The following is a 19,319-nucleotide window of genomic DNA, read 5'->3' as shown; positions in this document are numbered from 1 at the left end:
AGACGTACAATTTATCCGTGTTGTTTCTTAATTTCTTATTGTTTGCAGTTTTATTTGCTACCCAAAATTCAATAATGTCCGTCAAATTAATTCAGACTTGCTCTTCCATTATTAATCGACGTAGTCTTAAAGAAAAAAACAAATAAGAACAGTCAATATTATTTATTGTTCAGCATTTCTTTTAAGTTCCGCTTTTTTACCGGACTAAGAAAAAACCTCCGCAAACTGGAATTTTGCTTTCCATTTGCTCTATTTTTTATGTCCAACTAATTACAGAACCTATAGACTGATTTGATTTCGATTAATTATAGTTCATTGTACTGTTTTTTTTTCAGATACTGTTTAATTGAAACTTTGGCTACAATAAAACCAGAAAATGCTTTCAAATTTGGTCACATCTTCAACTGCTAATGAGTCGTTTTTGACGTCAATGATGACGTCACTACCAGCAAGCATAGGAAAAGGGGGAGGGGCAGCTGATGACTCATTAACATCCGACGGGGTGGGTGCTTCAGACATGGCCCAGATAGTGCTTCTGGGGGTGTTGGTTGTGATCAGTGTGATGGGAAATTTGCTGGTGGTGGGGGCGGTTGCCAGGGAACAGAGGTTGAGGACATACACCAACTACTTCATAGTGTCACTGGCATGTGCGGATCTGCTGGTGTCGGTGGTCGTCGTGCCAGTGTCCATAGTATACCAGGTTAGCTATTTATGGTGTTACGTCAAAATCACATCTTTGAAGTTCAAAATTTTGACGCCCGCAATCTCAGTTAGTTGTAGTTAAGATGGGAAAAGTTTCTTCAAGATTTTTTGAATCGGAATTCAGAGTCTTAGCATCGAGGTAGCTTCTCCAAGCAGGGTCACAAAAAAGTTTTTCATCATTCGCTGTATTTGATCATAACTTTACTTTTTCATTGTTTTGGACAAGGAAATAATATTCACCTTGATTAATTCCTTCCTTTTATCAAACAATAGTTAAATTGGGAAAGAAAACTAGGTGATGTTTGATCTTATTATAGACTGAAAGCCATTGTAATTGGATTAATCCATTCCTTTAAAGTATTCCTTCTTTGCCGGAGACGAAACAATTTTTCCATATACAGGTATTAATCATGGAGCTTTAATAGTCTGGAGTATCGATGAATTAGCGTTCACTGCCGACGACGCGACGCTTTTTTCCCGATGTCGACTACTTTACCAGCCTTTATTTTGTTCAAACTATATGAAACTCATGAGCCGTAAATTCACAATGCGAAACCATGATTTGGCAAATTTCATTTTCAACTGATTTAGCGGAAGAGTTTTTTGTAAAACCTCAAATTACATGTTGTCCTAAGTTTTCAACTTGAGAAATTATACTGTTTATAAACCGTGCATACATATCTACTTTTTCCGGTTTTTGTAGATAGTCTTTTTTGCCCTAAAGCTTTGCCCTGTTTCGCTGTAGATAAATTGGAATATTTTCAGAAACGTCTGAAGACTGACTATTTGGTCTAAGGACTTTATCTCAGGCTTGAGTCTGGCTTGTAAATTGTTTAGAAATTGTGTTTTTCTTATTGTTCCGACTTTCGATACGACAGTAACGGAATATTTGTGCTCGAGGTGGGTTTTTTTCGTCAGACAAATTTCGACTTTTTAACTGGCCATTTTTGACGGAGTTCTTTTATATCATTCGAAAGTATTGTTGTCCTGAGCTTAAATTTGAAAAGATATTTCACCTGTTATCAGGGGCGGATTTAGGGGGGGGGGGGGGGTTGGACGCCCCCCTTCCTCAGGGAATATATTACTAACTATAACGCCAATATAACGTCCCTCCTCAGGGAATATATTAAGCCAATATATACTAACTTTGAGGGGGAGCGAGCGCCAAAAAAAACGCGATTTTTTTTTGTCAAAATTTTTCAAAAAGTGCCCGAAAACGGCTTTTTGACTGTTTTTTCAAAAACTTGCCTGCGGCGCACAAAATTTTGCCAAAATAAGGGCAAAACAGTGCTTTGGGAAAGCTCGAAGAATCAATTTGGTCGACCTAAAAATAAAGGTCGTCAAAATTTTGGAAAATTTTTTGAAAATCCGCCCCCTTCGAGAAAATCCTAGATCTGCCCCTGCCTGTTATCACTTTTTGTAAAGTTATGAATGTTTAAAGATATCCATTTTGACCAATTTGGGTCAATTAACGCGCGATATATTTTGTCCTATTAACGCGTAAGCGGAGATTTAATCCGTCATAGAAATCGTTCCAAATTGGTTGAAAGAAGCTTATTTGCCATGACTGATTTGCTACAGAGAGCGAAATTTATTTTTTTGTACTTTATATAGCGTGTGGGGGGATGATTTTCATAGAATCCCATTTTCAAATTTAAAATTTTTTTTTCATTTTATTTTTTTACTTTCAATTTGTCATGATATTAATGTGGCGAGTGGGGGGATGTTTTTACAAAAAATCCCAAATTAAAATAAAAATTAATTTTATTTTTGTATTTAAATTTTTCATGTCATGACTGCTCCATAAACCTTCAAAGGCAGTCGGGACATTCAGGGCTTCGCCCTGATACGAGCAGTCTTGTTATAATTCTTAAAACAATTGGTTGACATAGTATGTCACTATTTTCAGTTGGCGCCTTTGGATGTCATTTTTTTGAAAAAAAAATCCCAAAAAAGTTTAAAAATCAGTTTGGTTTGGCGAATAAAAAATACTATCGAAATTAAAATTAATCAGAACTAGACAAAAAACTGATAATTACGGGTCAAATTATGGGTTTTTGGAATTGTAAGCGGATTCCGCAACAAGTACGCTCTCCTTGTTCTTCATTGTTCTTTCATTTTTTTAAATACAAATTCTGTAACAAAAAACAAATTGTAAGATTATCAATTTAAGATTGAGAAGGAAAACAAATGTATGCATGGCAGCTATGCCTGATAGCTAAGCGGAATTTTTTGTATCAAATTACAAATGCGGTAGTTGTGATGCATTTAAGAGTGTTAGATGAAAATTAATCAACCACGTAATTGGGAAATTGGGAAGTGGCTTCAGGAGATTTTTACCTTGCGAAAACAAGCATCTTAAGAAACCGTCGTTACAAGCCAATTGATACATATTCCACCCTTTTCAATTGTGAATAGCGCAGTAAAAATGATTCACAAAACGTTTTCTGAATTTACACAAATTTCAAAAAAGTTATAGTTTCAAGACCACAATGTGGTTGAATAAATGCGGCCTGAACTTTTTCTGCTGCATGAACAGTAAATGGCAATTCATGGTCCAATTTTTAAAGAAAATATAACTGATATAGTCAATATTTGGCGATTGACAATGTTAACCGAAAAATCAGTTCTATAACCCCGCTTTATGTTTTGGTATGGAATTGCACTAAAATCACATGAAACATTTTGACATAAGAGAGCTTCTTCAAAATTTTTCGTAACTAGTAGAAGACATTTCAATCAAATCTGAAAGGTCTTCAATATAATATTTTTTGACAAATTCAGCTATTAGGTAATAACGGGTAAAAGACAGCAAGCCGACAGGACTTCAAGCTAGACTAAAATTGCAAGAAACTCGCGATATCTTACAGGAAAAAACTTTGGACCTGGTGAGGGTGTCCTTGCCATAGAAATAGTTTAAGCCACCCAAAATTCCAAATGTGCTGATTTGCAAATTGTGTTGTCGTGTTGACTTTTGAAGCAAATGTAGAATATATAGGCTCGAAGTTTTTCTTATTCAGACCAATATCGATATGAATGTTTTCTTATTGCGGGTATTGATCCCTGCATCATCGCGAGCCTAGCCGGATGCGCACATTACTCAGTAACCGACTTGATGGTCGCAAAGACTAATCAAGAATATAATTAAAGAGCAGTCATAAGATTCAAGGGTTTGCTCTGATACGAGCAGTCTTGTTTTGGCCTATAGAGTTTTTGGCTTAAATTGATACATTTCTGGGGAAGGCAGAAACACAATTTTCGCGCGGAGAGCCTACCGCAAATGGAAAAAGCGCAGCTAAAAAATTTAGAATTGCTGCAAACAATCAGTCATGTAGTAAAAACTTTTGCAGGCAATTTGGACAAAAATCAAAGCTTTCGTCTTTAAATTCCAAAAAGCCGCTTTGAAGCAGTGTTGATATCTGAGATGGCTTCTCTTTTTTCCTTCTGACGCAAAACTGGGTTAAGTTTACGACCAAAAGACTTCTTCGCAACAAAGCTTAATTCGTTCCAAGTCTGAACCAGTTGGTATTGTTCAAAACGAGCAAAGAGATTATAGTATATTAATGGAGCATTAATATGCGTCTCAAGTTTTCTTTGTAAAAAATAATTTTTTTCTTCTTATCTAAAATACTTTGTGGTCTACAAAAAATGTCGGATTAAACTGGCATTCTTTGAGGCATTATCCGATGTTGCTGCAAACAGCGGTGGTGTATCGACTAGCATAATGACTAATGACCGATAAGCTTTTCCATAATGACCGATCAGCAAAATTTTATTTACAACCAAATCGAAGTCACTAGCACCTAGATATTTATTTTCTGATGAAAAATAATTATTTATGCCAATACTGAACCTTCTCTAAGTGACAAAACTCTAAGATTTCTCTGATTTCTTAAATTCTGTTAAGATTTAAAAATTTTCAGATGACCTGTTAATCTAGCAGGGCGGTCGCAGTTGATCTTAATTCCTCTGTTCTGTTTTCCTCTGTTCTCTGATGCCACCGCCCATATGTCGTTTTTCGGTCCAGATTTTCACCAGTTTAATCAAAGCATATGACATGCACTACCTGCAGCCGGTCATGTGTACTGACATGCGCCTACCGAAGGCTATTTTTTCTCTATTATTTGGCTGTCGGACTAATTGAAAAGATAATCAAGTCAACTGAAAAAATCCTGTTCCGCAAATTGATAAATGACCCTCATAAAATCTTTCCTTTTTGTTTGAAATTGCTTACAGCTCTCGAGATCACAATAAAAATTCAAATCATTACAATGTTTTTAATAAAACTTAATTTTTTCGCGGAATCTGTGTTTTTAACCGATTAAAAACGTGCATATTTAGGAGCAGGGCGGATAGAGAATTTTTCTGGAGAAGGGAGCGGGATTTGGAGAAAAAAAATTGGTTGACATTTTATTTAGGTCGATCAAAAAACTTTCTGAGCTCTCATGAAAAATCAAAAAACCAAACACAAGTTTCTGCTCAATCTAGCTAAAATGCCGTTTGTGCCTTTTTGGAATATTTTCTTCAACTCTTTTTCAGAGCGCACTCCACCTCGAACTGATGTCATTTGGCGGGCAAGGCGCCCTAAAAAGTAAATTTGAATAAAAAAGATGAGTTGTTCTAAATCTAGGTGAGATCTTTAGAAGGCGTGGGTGTCGAGAAAAACATCCCCTCTCACCCTGAATCCGCCTTTGTTAAGAAGTTTTTTGTTTTCAAGTAAACTTTCCATGGATGTAATGAAGCAGTCTCTATTTATTTTTTAGAAAAATACTCCAGCCATTTAGGCCGCAGGAAATTTTGTTTCAGTTAATTTGTTTGTTCAATTTAAGGCCTGTCAGACGAAAAAGCAACATCAATCATAATCAATAAAAACACCTGATCAGATACATTGATTAATTATGATTGTCTTCCAATGATATAAATATCTTTATAGCTGACGTAATCATCATTTGAATATAAGGTTTCCACTGGAAATTAGAAGCTCAAGCAATGCATCCAGCTAAGGTTTCTGGAATTAGGCACTGATGTTGCAAAATCTATCGCAAAATCTGTTTAAATTTTTTTTGACTCATTCGATATTGAATTTGCTTATTTTTTATTTATCAGTTTGTATGCAAACTCTTTTTTAAAAAAAATCCGTCGTGCATGCATTTTAAATTTTTCCACATGTTTGTATGACAGGTAGCAATTGATAAGTTTATCATCTGGTAACGATTTTTTGGGCTAATTGGCGTGCTCCTCGTCGAATTGCTGATTTTGCTTATTCAACTTCTCCAATTCTCATCCGACATAACTCATTAAAAACCTATAGCATCTTCAATTTTTCGCATGTCCGAGGGGATGGGCTGACCGCCCTCTTAGATTATAGTTACCAAACATTCTCCCTCCACAACTCTTTCAACCCTTAAATTTTTCAAAAGGCGCTAAATTTGAGGTGAGCTCGCGCCAAGAAAAGCTGCTTTGTAAAAAAGTATTTCACGAGTCATTTTTTGACTTAAGTTTTCTACGCCTGCAGTGTAGAGATTTTTTGGCAAAAAAAAGTTTTTTTAAGGTTTTAGTGGAGTTCAGAAAAACAATTTCCATTTTCCTCAAAAAATCTTCTGCCTAATACTGAATTATGTATTATCGCCGTCTCTTTGACTTATACTTTTCCCATTACATCATCAAATAATCGAACTCATCGAGGCATTAAAAAGTCGCTTTAAAAATTTTCAAAAGTTGCTATAAATGTCTCGTCAAAAAAGGTCATAACTTTTCAAATGACACGCATTTTTCTTCAACATAAAGTTTACAAAGCTTTTTGGAGAAACTTGACAACTGATTATAGTTGTTTACCAAGATGTAAGTTTTATGATTTTTTTATTATATTAGCAAACACTCCATCAGATATCTTAAAGTTTTGTTAAAACAACTGAGTTAGGACTGGGGTGTATAACTCATAGAGTAATTTCGGATAGGGTACACCGTCTGCTCGTCACGCTATCTTATTTTCGGCCGGATAGATTCGTGCAACTTCTTAGTCTAATACCGATCCTAATCTTACTCTTATACTATCTAGTCTCAGGTTGTTTAACTAGTCTCTGCTAGGCTCAATAGATCTAGGGTATACTGGTTTATTGCGGCTGCTGAAGTGCTCGGGAGAGTCCAACTAATTTCTAAGTTAAATTCAAATCTCTCTGGTGCTGAAATTACAAGTAACTTCAGCACTTACAAATAAGTGGGTTGTTAGTTAGATGGATCATGATTGGTTAATATTAAATACTTTACATTGGTAAAATATCTAAATTATCCAATCATAAAATGTAGTTTAGATCAGGTTCCACCCATCCGGGTTTTACAGAGTTTTTTAGAATGGTTCTTCTGCAATTCGAAGGATGGATGATGGACGTTGGTGTTTGGCGAACATCATATTTCTTCTGTTTCCTCTTTGTTAAAGAAGTTCCAGGAAGCTGGAGTTAGAGACATAAGACGTTGTGTCTTCTAGTGACAACGACTAAGTCTTTGCAACAAACTCAAATCTGATTTCAGAATGGTTTGCTATGTCAGGTTTTTCTGTTCTGCGTGGAGAACTTCTTTTGTGTCTGATCTAATTTGGGAATGGCGTGGAGATTGTGCGTGGAGGGGATGCCTGGTTACTCGGATCTGTACGTATACTTGAACATCGAGGTGGTCATTGGTCTAGTTCAATGAAGTCCTTTTCTGCGAAGTCAAGTCGTACTCTAAATCCTTTGAGTTGTGATTGTGAGTGGCATATCGATTGTGGTTGGCCATTCTCTCTCGAGTGTAGTGGGGTCGTTTTGTCTTTAGATGTTCGTCCTTGGTGTTGTATTCTGATCTATGTATTGCATAATGTAATTTACATTTTATAAAACATTTATTAGTTTAATATTTTTTAATTATGATTTTAGTTAGTTGTTTTCACAAAAGCTTTTTGTTTTAGTTCGGTTATTTTGAAGAGTTACTCACACTTGAGTAGCTCTTATTAAAAATAGAGGTGTGGTCACAAAGCGTGGATGTAGCGCGGTGGGTTAGGCCGGCTATAGAGCATGCTCAGGACGTCCTTCCTGGTGGGTTAGGCCAGGAGTGGGAGTATGATTTCATGCGGTTTTTGTGAGGGGTCCTGTTATGTGACAACGTTTTATGTTGGGTTTGTTGTGGTTTTTCTTATGTCTTGTTGGTTATGTCCTTTTTCCAAAAATCAAATTGTTTGTGGTATGGGTTTGTCTTTTGACTTTTTTGTGTTTTATTATTTCTTTCTTAGACTTTATAATAGTCTTCAAAAGAATAAATTATCCAGTTTTAAACTGGGTTAATCCGGTTTGGGTACCGTTGGTTTCCTTTTCTTAGTCATGCTGTTATTCTATGATTTGTGGTATTTAGTAAGCTGCGTTGGTTAGTTTTGTTTAGTATATGATTCCTTTCCAACCGGGTTAAAGGAAAGTTTGAAACATGTTATTATATGTTAGAGTTGTTGAGTGTGAAAACTTGAAACTGAAATTCATTATTTTAAACAATTCTTCGTGGGCGAGCTGTGCGAGTGTGGATAGAATTTCTGTGCGAATGAATGAAAGTATCAAAAGGTTAGTACTGCATTTGCATTTTATTAATTTACTGCATAGAATTTGGAAATTTACTGCTAGTTATGGGGGAATTTTAAGTTACAAATTTTCATCATAATTAGATTTACTGCTTGTGGGGAAAATTTTAGAAATGAATTTACTGCATTGGTATTAAATTTATAAATTTATAAGTGTAAGAGATTAATAGAATTGTTGAAATCTGTTTGATGAAATTTGCGATCTTTATTTGTTTTTTGTGGTTTTTGTAGGTGATCGTCGGATGAAGGCTAAAAATCTAAGGAAAACATGGATAAAGTATGGTGAGTTTTTTAATATTTTAATTAGTTAGTAATATTCATTTAATTCATACTTACCTGTTAGTCGTCGGGGAAAAAACCGTGGGGGAAGATGTCGTGAATTAGTTCTGAAGTTGTTAGTAGTTTAGCTAAGATGCGGATGATATTTTTAGTCTGAAGCAGTGGCCAAAGCAATTGAAGTGCCTTAATAGTGGTTAGTTCTTCAGTGCCAACTGCAAACTCATAAGGTGTGTTTTGGATTAGATTATATAATTTGTGATTGAATTTAGTGTTGTGGATGAATTCTAAAATTGGGATTTCTATAGGTTGTACAAACTCGTGCGGGATAAGGAAGGGTCGGGATTCTTCGGCGTTGAAGGTCTTGGTGATGGGACAGAAGATGTACATTTGGGTTATGGGATCATAATTGCGAAGAATACCATGAAGGTTAGTATCTTTAATGCAATATGTGAAATTTAGGAAAAATGGTGAAGTGTATTTGGAATTAATGAATTGAAAGCGGTGGTGTGGTTGTCTAGAGGGTGTGTGTAGGTCAAAGTGATTTTGGATGAAGCGATAATAACTATATGTATGGGTTTGTTTAGTGCGCAACATAATATCGTGTGAGCAGTGTAAATCTCTTTCGTGTGGTGCAAGGAAATGAAAGGTTAGTGAAAAAATTTGGAAGCGTTCTTTAAAACTTTCGTATGCTTGTGTGTCTGTTAGTGCTTCTGAAATAATGTGATCAAACTTTCGGTCGAAGATGTTTAGTGTAAATATATATGGTGTCTTGATGAAAAATTTCTCGGTAATTTGTGGATTAGCGAAGCGATCGTCGTCTAAGAATTGATCTTGGTTAGCTCTGATGATGTTGTGATCATAGTATTCGAGTGTATATTCGTTAGCTCTAGGTGCAGTGTGTGTTTTTAGTGATTTTTTATATCCAACGTAAGTAAATTGTCTAGCGGTTAGTGGTGTAGTGAGTCGATATAGCATGTCCGTGTTTCGCTCTATATCGATGTGAGTGTTAGATAAAGGTAAGCAAAGAGGGTTAGTAAAATGATAATATGAGGTCCAAGAGAGAGTGGGCATTAAAACGTATTCATCTACAAAGTTGCGTGTTTCGTTAGTGTCGTGGGGGGTGTTTAAGGTGTATTGTGGGAATGAGGGTAAGGTGATGGCTAAAAATTCTTTTGTGTTAGTATGCTTGGGGTGGTTGATGTATTCAAGGGCTGTTCCTGGTTTTGCTGGGAAAGGATGGTTGGGGAACTTTCTTTTAAAAGTGCGGTAAGCTCTATTAGTGTTGAGTGAAGATTCAGTTGATGTGGATGATGGTGCTAATGATTCAGTATAATTTGAAGAGGGTGTAGGGGTAGGGGGGTTGGATGAATTTATTGTGGAGGAGATTTGGTTTATTGTTGGGGTATGGAGGTGGTAGGGTTGTTGTTGAAGGGTAATAAAATTATCTAGCTCTGGGGAGATTCGGGGGGTGTCTGGAGAATGAGATGATTGGTCAGAATGAAGTGAGGAGTAGGTTGGGGTAACTTGGGAAGCATAAGAGGGTGTGGAAGTGATTGGGTCAGGGTTATTGGATAATATGGGTTGAAAAGGGGGTTGAGAAAAATTAGAAGAATTATGAAAATGATTTGATGGGGATGGTTCTGAGTCGGCAAATTCATCGGGGGTTTCAATATTCGGGTTATTGAGTTGTGAGATGGAATATAAAACTGAGATGTGTGAATTAGTGTCGGAATTCATGCCTGATGTTACATTACTAGATGGAAAATCGGGTGGCGGAAAAGCAAAAAGTGGTATTATTGGGATTGGAGAGGTAAGATTGGTTGGGTGGGAATTTGATCGGTGTAGTGATCCAAGTTGGCGGCTCATCGTGGGCTAAAAAAATGATTATTTTGAGACTGAAAAGCGGTGGTATGGGGTTGTTCAATAATTTGTTCATAAGTATTATCATCTTGTGACTGGTGTGTCATTATATGTTGGATGGGACTTTGTGATGTGGTGAGTCGAAAATTTGGATTATGTGTGATGGCTAAATTTCGAAAATTTCGTGGGACTAGGGATAGTGGATGGTTATTTGGTAGGGGTGGTAATTGTGGTGCCGTTGGCGTTATGTCTACATTGTTATGTTCTTCGTCGTATGTATTTTGTCGTGTTGCTATTTTTGTGTTATATTCTTTTATTTGTGCGTCTAAAAGAATTTTGTTTATAGATGTAGAAAAGATTCCAAAAAATCCTGCAAAGAGTATGCGTGCTACGCTTGCTTGTCTGTTTACTTGTGTGTGTATAGCACATGTGTTGTAGATTCCTTTTAAAAGTGAGAAAAGAAATCCAATAAAGTTAAACATTGCGTATAAAATAGTCAATTTTTCTAAGATGTAGTAGGGCCATCCTAGAAAATCGAGGATCTCATTTTTGAGTGTAACAAAGCTAAAAATGTTAATTGGTGATATATCTTGGGGACGGTATTTTTCACCGTTTAGATATATATAATCTTTAATGTCTTTAAAATATCCGCTATAGTCTTGCGTGTAGATATCGGCAAATCCTGCGGTTTCTGCAAGTTTGCGTAAATTTTGGTCTATTGATTGTCTTTGTATAGTGTCCATTTGTGTTAATAATTCTTGGAATTGTTGTGTTCTAATGTGATGTTGAATATCTGATTTTGAATAGATTCCTATTGATTGTAAGTCTATATTTGGGTTTCGAGCAATAGCGCGAATGCTTTCTGGTGAAAATTTTTTGAGTGATTGCATTAATGTGGGATATGGAGTGAGAAGATAATATTTATTTTCATCAGGGTTTAGTTGTATTACATTGTGGCTGTTTTCTGATCCACATGGGACTGCGGTATCCCAGAAATAGGTTCTTCGTGAAAGTGTATCCACGAAATGTACTTTATTCTTATAAAAGATAGGGATTCTTTTATAACATCGTTTATCTTCAAAAACGTATTGTGGTGATACTTTTTTAGTACAAGTATAAAACCATAAGATGTTTCCTTCATAGTCTAAAAAATTTGATCTATTTCCAGATAATAAGTATCCTGCATAGGGTATTTTTAATACTGCTAGTGCAAGTGATTGTAATATTTGTGTTCGTTCTAATTCGCATAGTTGGTGTAGTGTTTCTAATTCGGAGAGTGACATTTCTTGAAAAATTCGGCTAATTGTATAATCTAGTTTCATATCTAAATGAATATCATAGTGGATATTACCGAAATATGTAGTATTCATTAGTGATAATTCTTGTAAGCGTGTGCTTCTGGTGTCATGGGGTTTTAGATGTCCACCAGGTTGTCCGTTGCTTTTTTCAAAATTAACTGGTATATAGGATGTTCCTTCGTTTAGAGGATGACCTGTGGCATATGGGTCGATTTTTACTTTTCCAGTGGTCATGTCGAATCCTTTTTCGTATTCAACTAATATCTCGGAGTATTGTGTTTTGTGAAGTGGGTTTCTGTATTTACATGCAAGTTCTGTTTCTTGATATATTTGAAAACGTGTCAATTTATTTTCTATATTGTCTATGTTTCTAAAATTAGAACTTAGTTTTCGTGATGGATGGACTTGTTCATATGGAATTGATTGTATAAAATATTTTTCGTGAAATTTTATCATACGAGCGTGTATTTTTGCTACTTGAAATGTTGTACATGTATCTTCGGGGAACCAAACAATGGTTGCTTGTGTTCTCGTTGTAGGGTCGCAATAACCTTGATCATTTTTACAAGGTAATCGGATTCCTAGATAGATCATTGTATTATCTGATAAATCTCGTGTTAGTTGTATTTTTTCGAGTTGTATTTTCCAATCGAAAAACATTATTTCTTGGTATCCTTTATTTTTTGTGTCTGCTTTGCAGTTTGATGGGTCATTTATACCAATGTGTGGTTTCCAATGTTTATCGTGTAGGTCATAGGTTAATCGTCCTTGTGCGCCGTTATACGGGTATTTTTTGTCTAGTTTTATATGTCCTTGGTGTCTTTCAAGTTGTGATTGATGTACAGAGTCTGAAAAAACTTGAAAATTAACTAACTTTCTTGCGGAGTTTTTATTTTGTGTGATGTTTAGTCTAAGTAATTCACTTTTACAATCGTCGGGATTGAGATGTAAAAGACGTTCTATATTACTCTGATAGAATGATTCATGGTCAAGTCGGTTTTTGTTTCCGTTCGAGACTTGTGAACAATGTACTTTCTTTTCGGAAAATGTTGCTGTGAATTTATAACCTGTAACTGTTGTTGCTCGGGCTTTTGAATAGAGTGTTGCTATTACATCTGTGGTTTCTATAGCTTGTGGTTCTGTTTCACATTGTGATACTTGATTTATTGCATATTTATGTAGTGTTTTTTGTTCATTTTCTTCACAATCGTAATGTGTTACTAATAAATCTTGTGGTCCTGTACGAGGGGAAGGGTTTATGTTTTGATTTGAGATTACTAGAAAAAGGAGTTGGAGAAAAATTAATAATTTTAGAATATACATGTGTATGATAATCCTGAGTATGGATTATAAAATGTAATGTAGCCAATTGTGTTTTTGGTATATCTGTCGTATTTGTATATTACTTCAGTAGTTATAAACGGTGGTGGTAGTGATTGAGCTGTTATGTTAGGTGGATTTAATGGGTAGGGATGTTGGGTAATATTATTTAACTTAACTGTGATTTCAAACTTTAATTGTAAACTGTTTTGTTGGAGTATTTGAATATTGTGATCACGGATATCGTTGTGAATATCTTGGCGATATTGTAATCTATTAAGTGCCCAGTTATGAAGGCGGTTACTTTCTTGATGTTGTCCAAATAATGGTGGAGGTGCTGTAAATGTATTCCAATCTAGTCTTAAAGGAATATTTATTGATGATTGTTCTCGATATCTGGCGTCGAGATTATTTGGAAAATTTAAGTTAAAAGGTGGTGGTGAAATCTGGCTTATTGATGGTGTTGATGGTAGTGATAATGTTTCTGGTAGTGATGAGGATGTTGTTGTATCCGTAGAAATATCTATTGGATTATTGACTAAATTTAATTCACCTTGTGTAAATGAATGTGTTGTCCAATATGGTAGTCGTGATGCCTGGTTTGGGGGGTTAAAGGGATTTTCACGTATTTGTTCAGATGTTGGTGTTGAACCTAAGTAATCTGATGGTAGGCTTGAGGTGCTACGTTGTGAAAGAAGCGTAGGGGTTTCTGGTAATATACCAATGGGGTTTTCTGGAGTGTTTTGTGATGGGGATTGAGGTATATCAAAATGAACTCGTGGAGTTTGAAAATTTCTGTTTCGTCGAGGATGTATAATTTGTCTATTTATTTCGACTTTTTTTTGGTTTTGACTAGGATTTCTTATTCTACTTAGTTCTTGTGGTAGTGTTGGGTATAGGTTATATGTTGGTTCGCTTAGAGGTGCTTGTCGTTGAACTGGTTCTAGTGGTTCTGATAAACGAGCATGTCGTTCTTCAAAAGTGTATGGATTGTCTTGAAAAGAAATTCGTGTAGATGTTTGAGGATTTTGAGTAGTTGAAGGTGGTGTTGGGTTATCTTGGGATGATGTCGGTGAAGACTGATTCTGTGACTGTTGGGTAGCAATTTTTGATGGATTTTTGAATTGTTACTTTAGTGGGAAGGTTTATGTTTATTATAATATTCTTCTAAAAAAAGAATTAGGAGGATTGTTGCTAGGGCAAATGTGAAGATTGCTTTCTTTATACATTTACATATGGTCAAAATGAGGGATGATAAAAATGTTATGAAAATTACAAACAATAAGAAAATATCAGTTCTACTGAAAATTGTTCGTATCATTTAGACAAGTTGTATAAATCGTACCTGTGGATATAATCAAGGGTTTTGGAAAGTTGGAGGAATAGTTCGAGTATAGTGTAGAAAATTAAAAAAATGTTACAAAAAATGATTAGGATTATTAGAAAAGATTCAAGTATATCAAAAAGAAATATTATAAAGGTTTCAAGTATTGTAAAAAAATGTTTAAGATTTATGAGTATTTGAGTAACTGATTGAGAGAAGAGCATTTAAGAAATGATCTCTTGGTCGAATATTTTTTGCTGTTTGAGGCGATTTTCTAGTGTGGTCGGATTATTTATTAGTTTTTTGACAAGTGGGTTGAGTTTTGTAAAAAAAATTGTTGGGGGCAATTTTTATGGTGATCGGGAGGTCTTCTTTGTCTTTATTTTCATTTGTCAAATGATCTGGGGTATTTTTGAGAATTTTATACTTTAGGCTAAATAAAATGTTCATTATGTTACTTTAGGCTAAGTTAACAAATTTGTTTTGGGGGTATTCGTGGTCTGAGTTGGGGAAATATTGTTGATCTTTGGGTTATTAGATAAGGGAGGGGTACGGTATTATGGTGATATTTATTTTAGTTGTCAAGTTGGAGTGGTTTGCTTATTTTTGACCTGGAGGTCGTAAAGTTATAGTTATAGATGTGCCTGGAGTTCTATATGATTCGTCTAATTGGTCTTAGTTTGAGTTAGAGAAAGTGACGGATTGGATGAATCCTATTGGTCTATTTTGAACTAGAATGATTGCGTACTTGTCAGCATGTTATTTTGAAAAATGTAAATGAAAAATGTTTCGGAGGTTTCAAGATTGTGAAGTATAATGTTAAAATTACTTTTGAAATTCCACTTTCTTTAAAATTTTAGATTGGGGGATGAATATTTTATAGTTTTTACGTGGTTGATTTCGGAGTCTTGTTGTTTTTCGATTTTCTGATTTGTCGATTTGTTCTTGGGGTATTATTTGTTCGGTCATTTTTCTATTTTTTCTTTGTTTTGGGGATTCTTTATGGTTTTGTGTATTGTTTTTGGTGGCGGTTGGTTTTGTGTTTTGATTTTCGGTGGGGTTATCATTTTGTTCTGTGTTTTTCAGATGTGGTTCATTTTGAATGATTTTTAATCCTGTGAAAGAATATAATTGAGTTAATTCGCGGAGTGCGTATTCTTTTGGGTAATAAGGTAATAGGTTGTTTCGATGTTGAACGATTTCTTTTTTGTTTGAGTCGGTAATTTTATATGTGACATCAGTGGGTTTTGCAATTATTTGGTATGGTCCTTTTCGAAGGGGTTGTAATTTTTTAGAAATTCCTTTTTGAGTATTAAAATTGGGTATTAAAACAAATGTTCCAATTTTTAATTCGGAGGCTGGTGTAAAACGTGAATTGATTTGTTCATTAATGTTTTGTCTTTGTAATAACTTTTTTGTTATTTTTTGATAAATTTCATTGTGTTTTTTATCTCTATTTAGAATCCATTCGGTGTGTGTACCGGAGGCTAGTTTAAGAATTTGTGGGTGATGAAAATGATCTTCATCGTGTGTATGTAAAGGTAGGTTATAACAAATTGAGTCTTTATTTGGTTGACAATAACCTTGTGCGTTTTTATGAGAATTTGCTGTAAACATTATTGGTTTGCGTGGCTTTTGGTTAAAAACCATTTCGTATGGTGACATTCCTAAAGTTGTCGTAATTTGTGAATTATACGCTAAGGGAAATAATTTTACATCTGCTGACCATTCGGTATATTTTGTATCATTTCCGTTGATGATACATCTAAGATATTCTTGTAATGAACGGTTCATACCTTCGACTAAGCCGTTTGTCCAAGGTGCATGAGATGTACGTGGTTTGTGTTTAATGTTATATAAATGACATAGTGTGATAATTTCATTATTTATGAATTCTGTACCGTTGTCTGTAACTAAAATTTCTGGTAGTCCGAATTTTGCTATCCAGTGTTCATAGAGTGTTGTGTAAGCGTAATAAGCGTTACAATGTGGTACTGGGTTAAGTGCTACATAATGTGTAAATGCGTCAACAATTACCATAATGTAGGAGTTTCCTTCGGATGAGGGTGAAATTGGTCCTTTGGTATCAAATGAGATACGATGGTTAAAGTACAAGCTTTGTCCTTTAAAATCTTGTTTTTATGCTATTTGTTTTTGATTTGGGTAAGGTTTATTTAGTTGACATACTATACAGTCATTGCATAGTACTTTTATCCAAATTGGTGCATTTGGGAAGTAAAAATTTTGTAAAAAATTTGAATATGTTTTTTCTGATCCAGAGTGTCCTTTAATATTTTGCGTATGTGAAATATTAAAAGCTATAAGAATCATACTTAAAGGGAGACAGGGAACTGTAGATTCATTCAGGTTATACTCTAAAAGGTCTGTTTTTTCGTTAATTGTTGTGTTGTTAAATTTGCGAAAGTATCGGAGGAGTGTTTTGTTTCCTAGAATGGTTGAATCTGCCTTGACAGGTTTAGTTTTATATTTGTGCCATGATTTTAGTTGTCTAATTATCGGGTCAAAATTTTGATATTGTTTCAGTGTTGAAATTGTAATCGTTTCTGTTGGAGGGAGAAAAATGTTTTCAATTTCGAATTTAGATAAGGGTATTGTATCAAGTGGGTCGTGAAGGTCAAAAACTTGATTTATTGTGTATTTTGAATCATTTGTTTGTGGTCCTGATAAATTTATTTTATCAGTTAAATCTTCTTTTTCAATTAGTGGAAAATGGTCTTTTTTAGGCGGGTGTTGTTTTGTTCGTTTTTGTTGTGTGTTATTTTTTATCCATTGAGAATATGGGATTGGTTTGAAAGTTGATGTTCCAAGTAAATCAACTTCATAATGATTATTTTGACAATCTAAATAAAGTGGGAAATGTTGTAAATTATTTATTTGTGATTGTTCAACGTCAGTTTTTACTGCATATTTGCATTCCAATCGGGGTGATGTTTCGTTTTCTGCAAGGTAGAATTTTATGTTTTTGGGTATTTCAACTGTTGTTTTTCGTGTAAGTAATTCAGGTGGTGTATTTCGACTTAAGGTGTCTGGTAATGCAAGATTTTTTCCTGCAGTCCAAACTATATGTAAGTTTGGAAATTTCATTAGAATTAGTTGAAATCTGTAAACTCGGTGGTTTGGGTTAGATTTTTGTGTAAAGAGAAAGATGATTGGTTTATGGTCTGTGAATAGAACTGTTGGATGTTTTGATCCAAGTATCAGAAATTCATATTCTGTCAGTGTATATATTATGGCTGTACATTCTCTCATTAGAGTTGAGAGTCGTAGCTCTGCTTGAGTGAATAATCGAGAATTTGCTGATATGAGGTTCATTTTATTTGTACCATTATGTGATTGTAATAGTGCTGCACCGATGCCAAAGTTCGAAGCATCGCACATTGCATAAAATGGTTGATTTGAATCTGGAATTGTGTTTGAAATTTGTTCAGTTAAAAGTTTCTTTATTTCTTCAAATCGTGTTTGATGTTCTGTGTTCCATTCAAAATTATTTTGTTGTCTAAGGATGTTATAAAATGGTCGTAGATATAATTGCATTTTATAAACATATTTACTTAAAAAGTTTAACATTCCAAGAAATTCTTGGATTTTCTTTTTATTTGTTGGTGGTTGAAGTTTTTGAATAGCGTCAATGCGTGATTTCAATGGAGTGATTGTTTTTCTTTCTATATTATGTCCTAAGAATTTAACTCTTGTCAAAAAGAAGTGTGATTTATCGGGGGCGGCCTTCAGATTTTCGTTCTGAAGTATTTGGTGATATTTTTCTAAAACATTGAACATCTCGTCTTTTGTTTGTGATTGCATAAAAACATCGTCTAAATAGGTGATTGCGTTTTTCTTGAGTATTAGTGGTCTAAAAATTTTGCTCATAAAAGCTGAAAATGCTGCTGGTCCTATGGATATTCCATAGAATAAGCGGTTGAATTCATATTGTTGGTTTCCGATAACAAATTGTGTTAAACGTCGTGATTGTTCATCTAGTGGCATTTGATTGTATGCACTATTCATATCGGCGGTTGTAAAGTATTTGCCGTTTATTTTTGTTAAAATAACTTGTATTGGTTCAATGGGCCAATTACATTTTGATTCATCTATAAGTGAATTGAGGTATCTAGCATCGAGAACGATTTTTAATGATTCTCCTTTAGCTAGAATGATAACAGGGTTGATAAATGTGTTGCCTTTTGGTTGTTCTTCTTTGTTTACTGGTGATATAATATTGTATTGTTCTAAAATGTCGAGTAATCTGTTCACTTTATCATGTAAGTGAATTGGTACTTTACTTGCTCTCTGTTTTTTGAAAACTGCGTCTGGTTTTAACGGGAGATGTAGTGATGAACTGATTTTTCCAACATCGAATTTTGATGTTGCATAGACTGATGAATATTTAATTAGCTGTTTGGCTAATTCTTCGAATTCGTCTTGTGTTATTTGTGAATGTTGGAAATTAAACATTGTTAAAAATTTTTGTTGGTCCTCTGTGTAGTTACTTATGTTGAATGTAGGTTTGAAATATGGAGTTTTTGTGAAATAATCCGTATTTCTGTTTTCGTTACTTATTATATTATTTATAGATAATTCTTCATTAAGAATTGTAGATTGGCAAATATCTAGTAATTGGAGTATATTATTTACGCGATAGGCTTTTTCGTGTATTGGTGATATTGTAGCGTTGGTTTCACAATATCCTAAAAGTCCTAAAGGTAATGTTACTTGGTAAGGTGTGTTGTTATAGACATGTAAGGAAATGATATCTGAATTCGAATTTTTCAAATATTTTATGGATGAGATTGTGATTTTGAAAAATTTGTGAATAGGTTTGAATTCAAATTCTGACATATAAAATTTTTGTTTGTTTTGTTCTTTATCATATTGGTGAACTTGTTTGATTGAAAAATTATAGATATTTCCTGATAGTGGT

The 19,319-nt window shown here is 34.5% G+C and overlaps 1 protein-coding gene across 2 annotated transcripts in view; it reads left to right on the top strand.

The window, feature by feature from the left end:
- The window catches only part of LOC134839112 (histamine H2 receptor-like), an 86,866-nt gene that overhangs the window by 32,218 nt on the left and 35,329 nt on the right, over positions 1–19,319 (top strand). For both annotated transcript variants that reach the window (XM_063854550.1, XM_063854551.1), the window contains exon 2: positions 336–700. In XM_063854550.1, the coding sequence (XP_063710620.1) occupies positions 377–700 (324 nt within the window). In that variant the 5' untranslated portion in view covers positions 336–376. The remainder of the gene's footprint in view (positions 1–335; positions 701–19,319) is intronic.

Source organism: Symsagittifera roscoffensis, chromosome 2 (genome assembly GCF_963678635.1).
Source record: "Symsagittifera roscoffensis chromosome 2, txSymRosc1.1, whole genome shotgun sequence".
In the NCBI taxonomy this organism is placed as follows: Eukaryota; Metazoa; Xenacoelomorpha; order Acoela; family Convolutidae; genus Symsagittifera; species Symsagittifera roscoffensis.
This window is presented reverse-complemented; position numbering and strand designations above follow the sequence as displayed.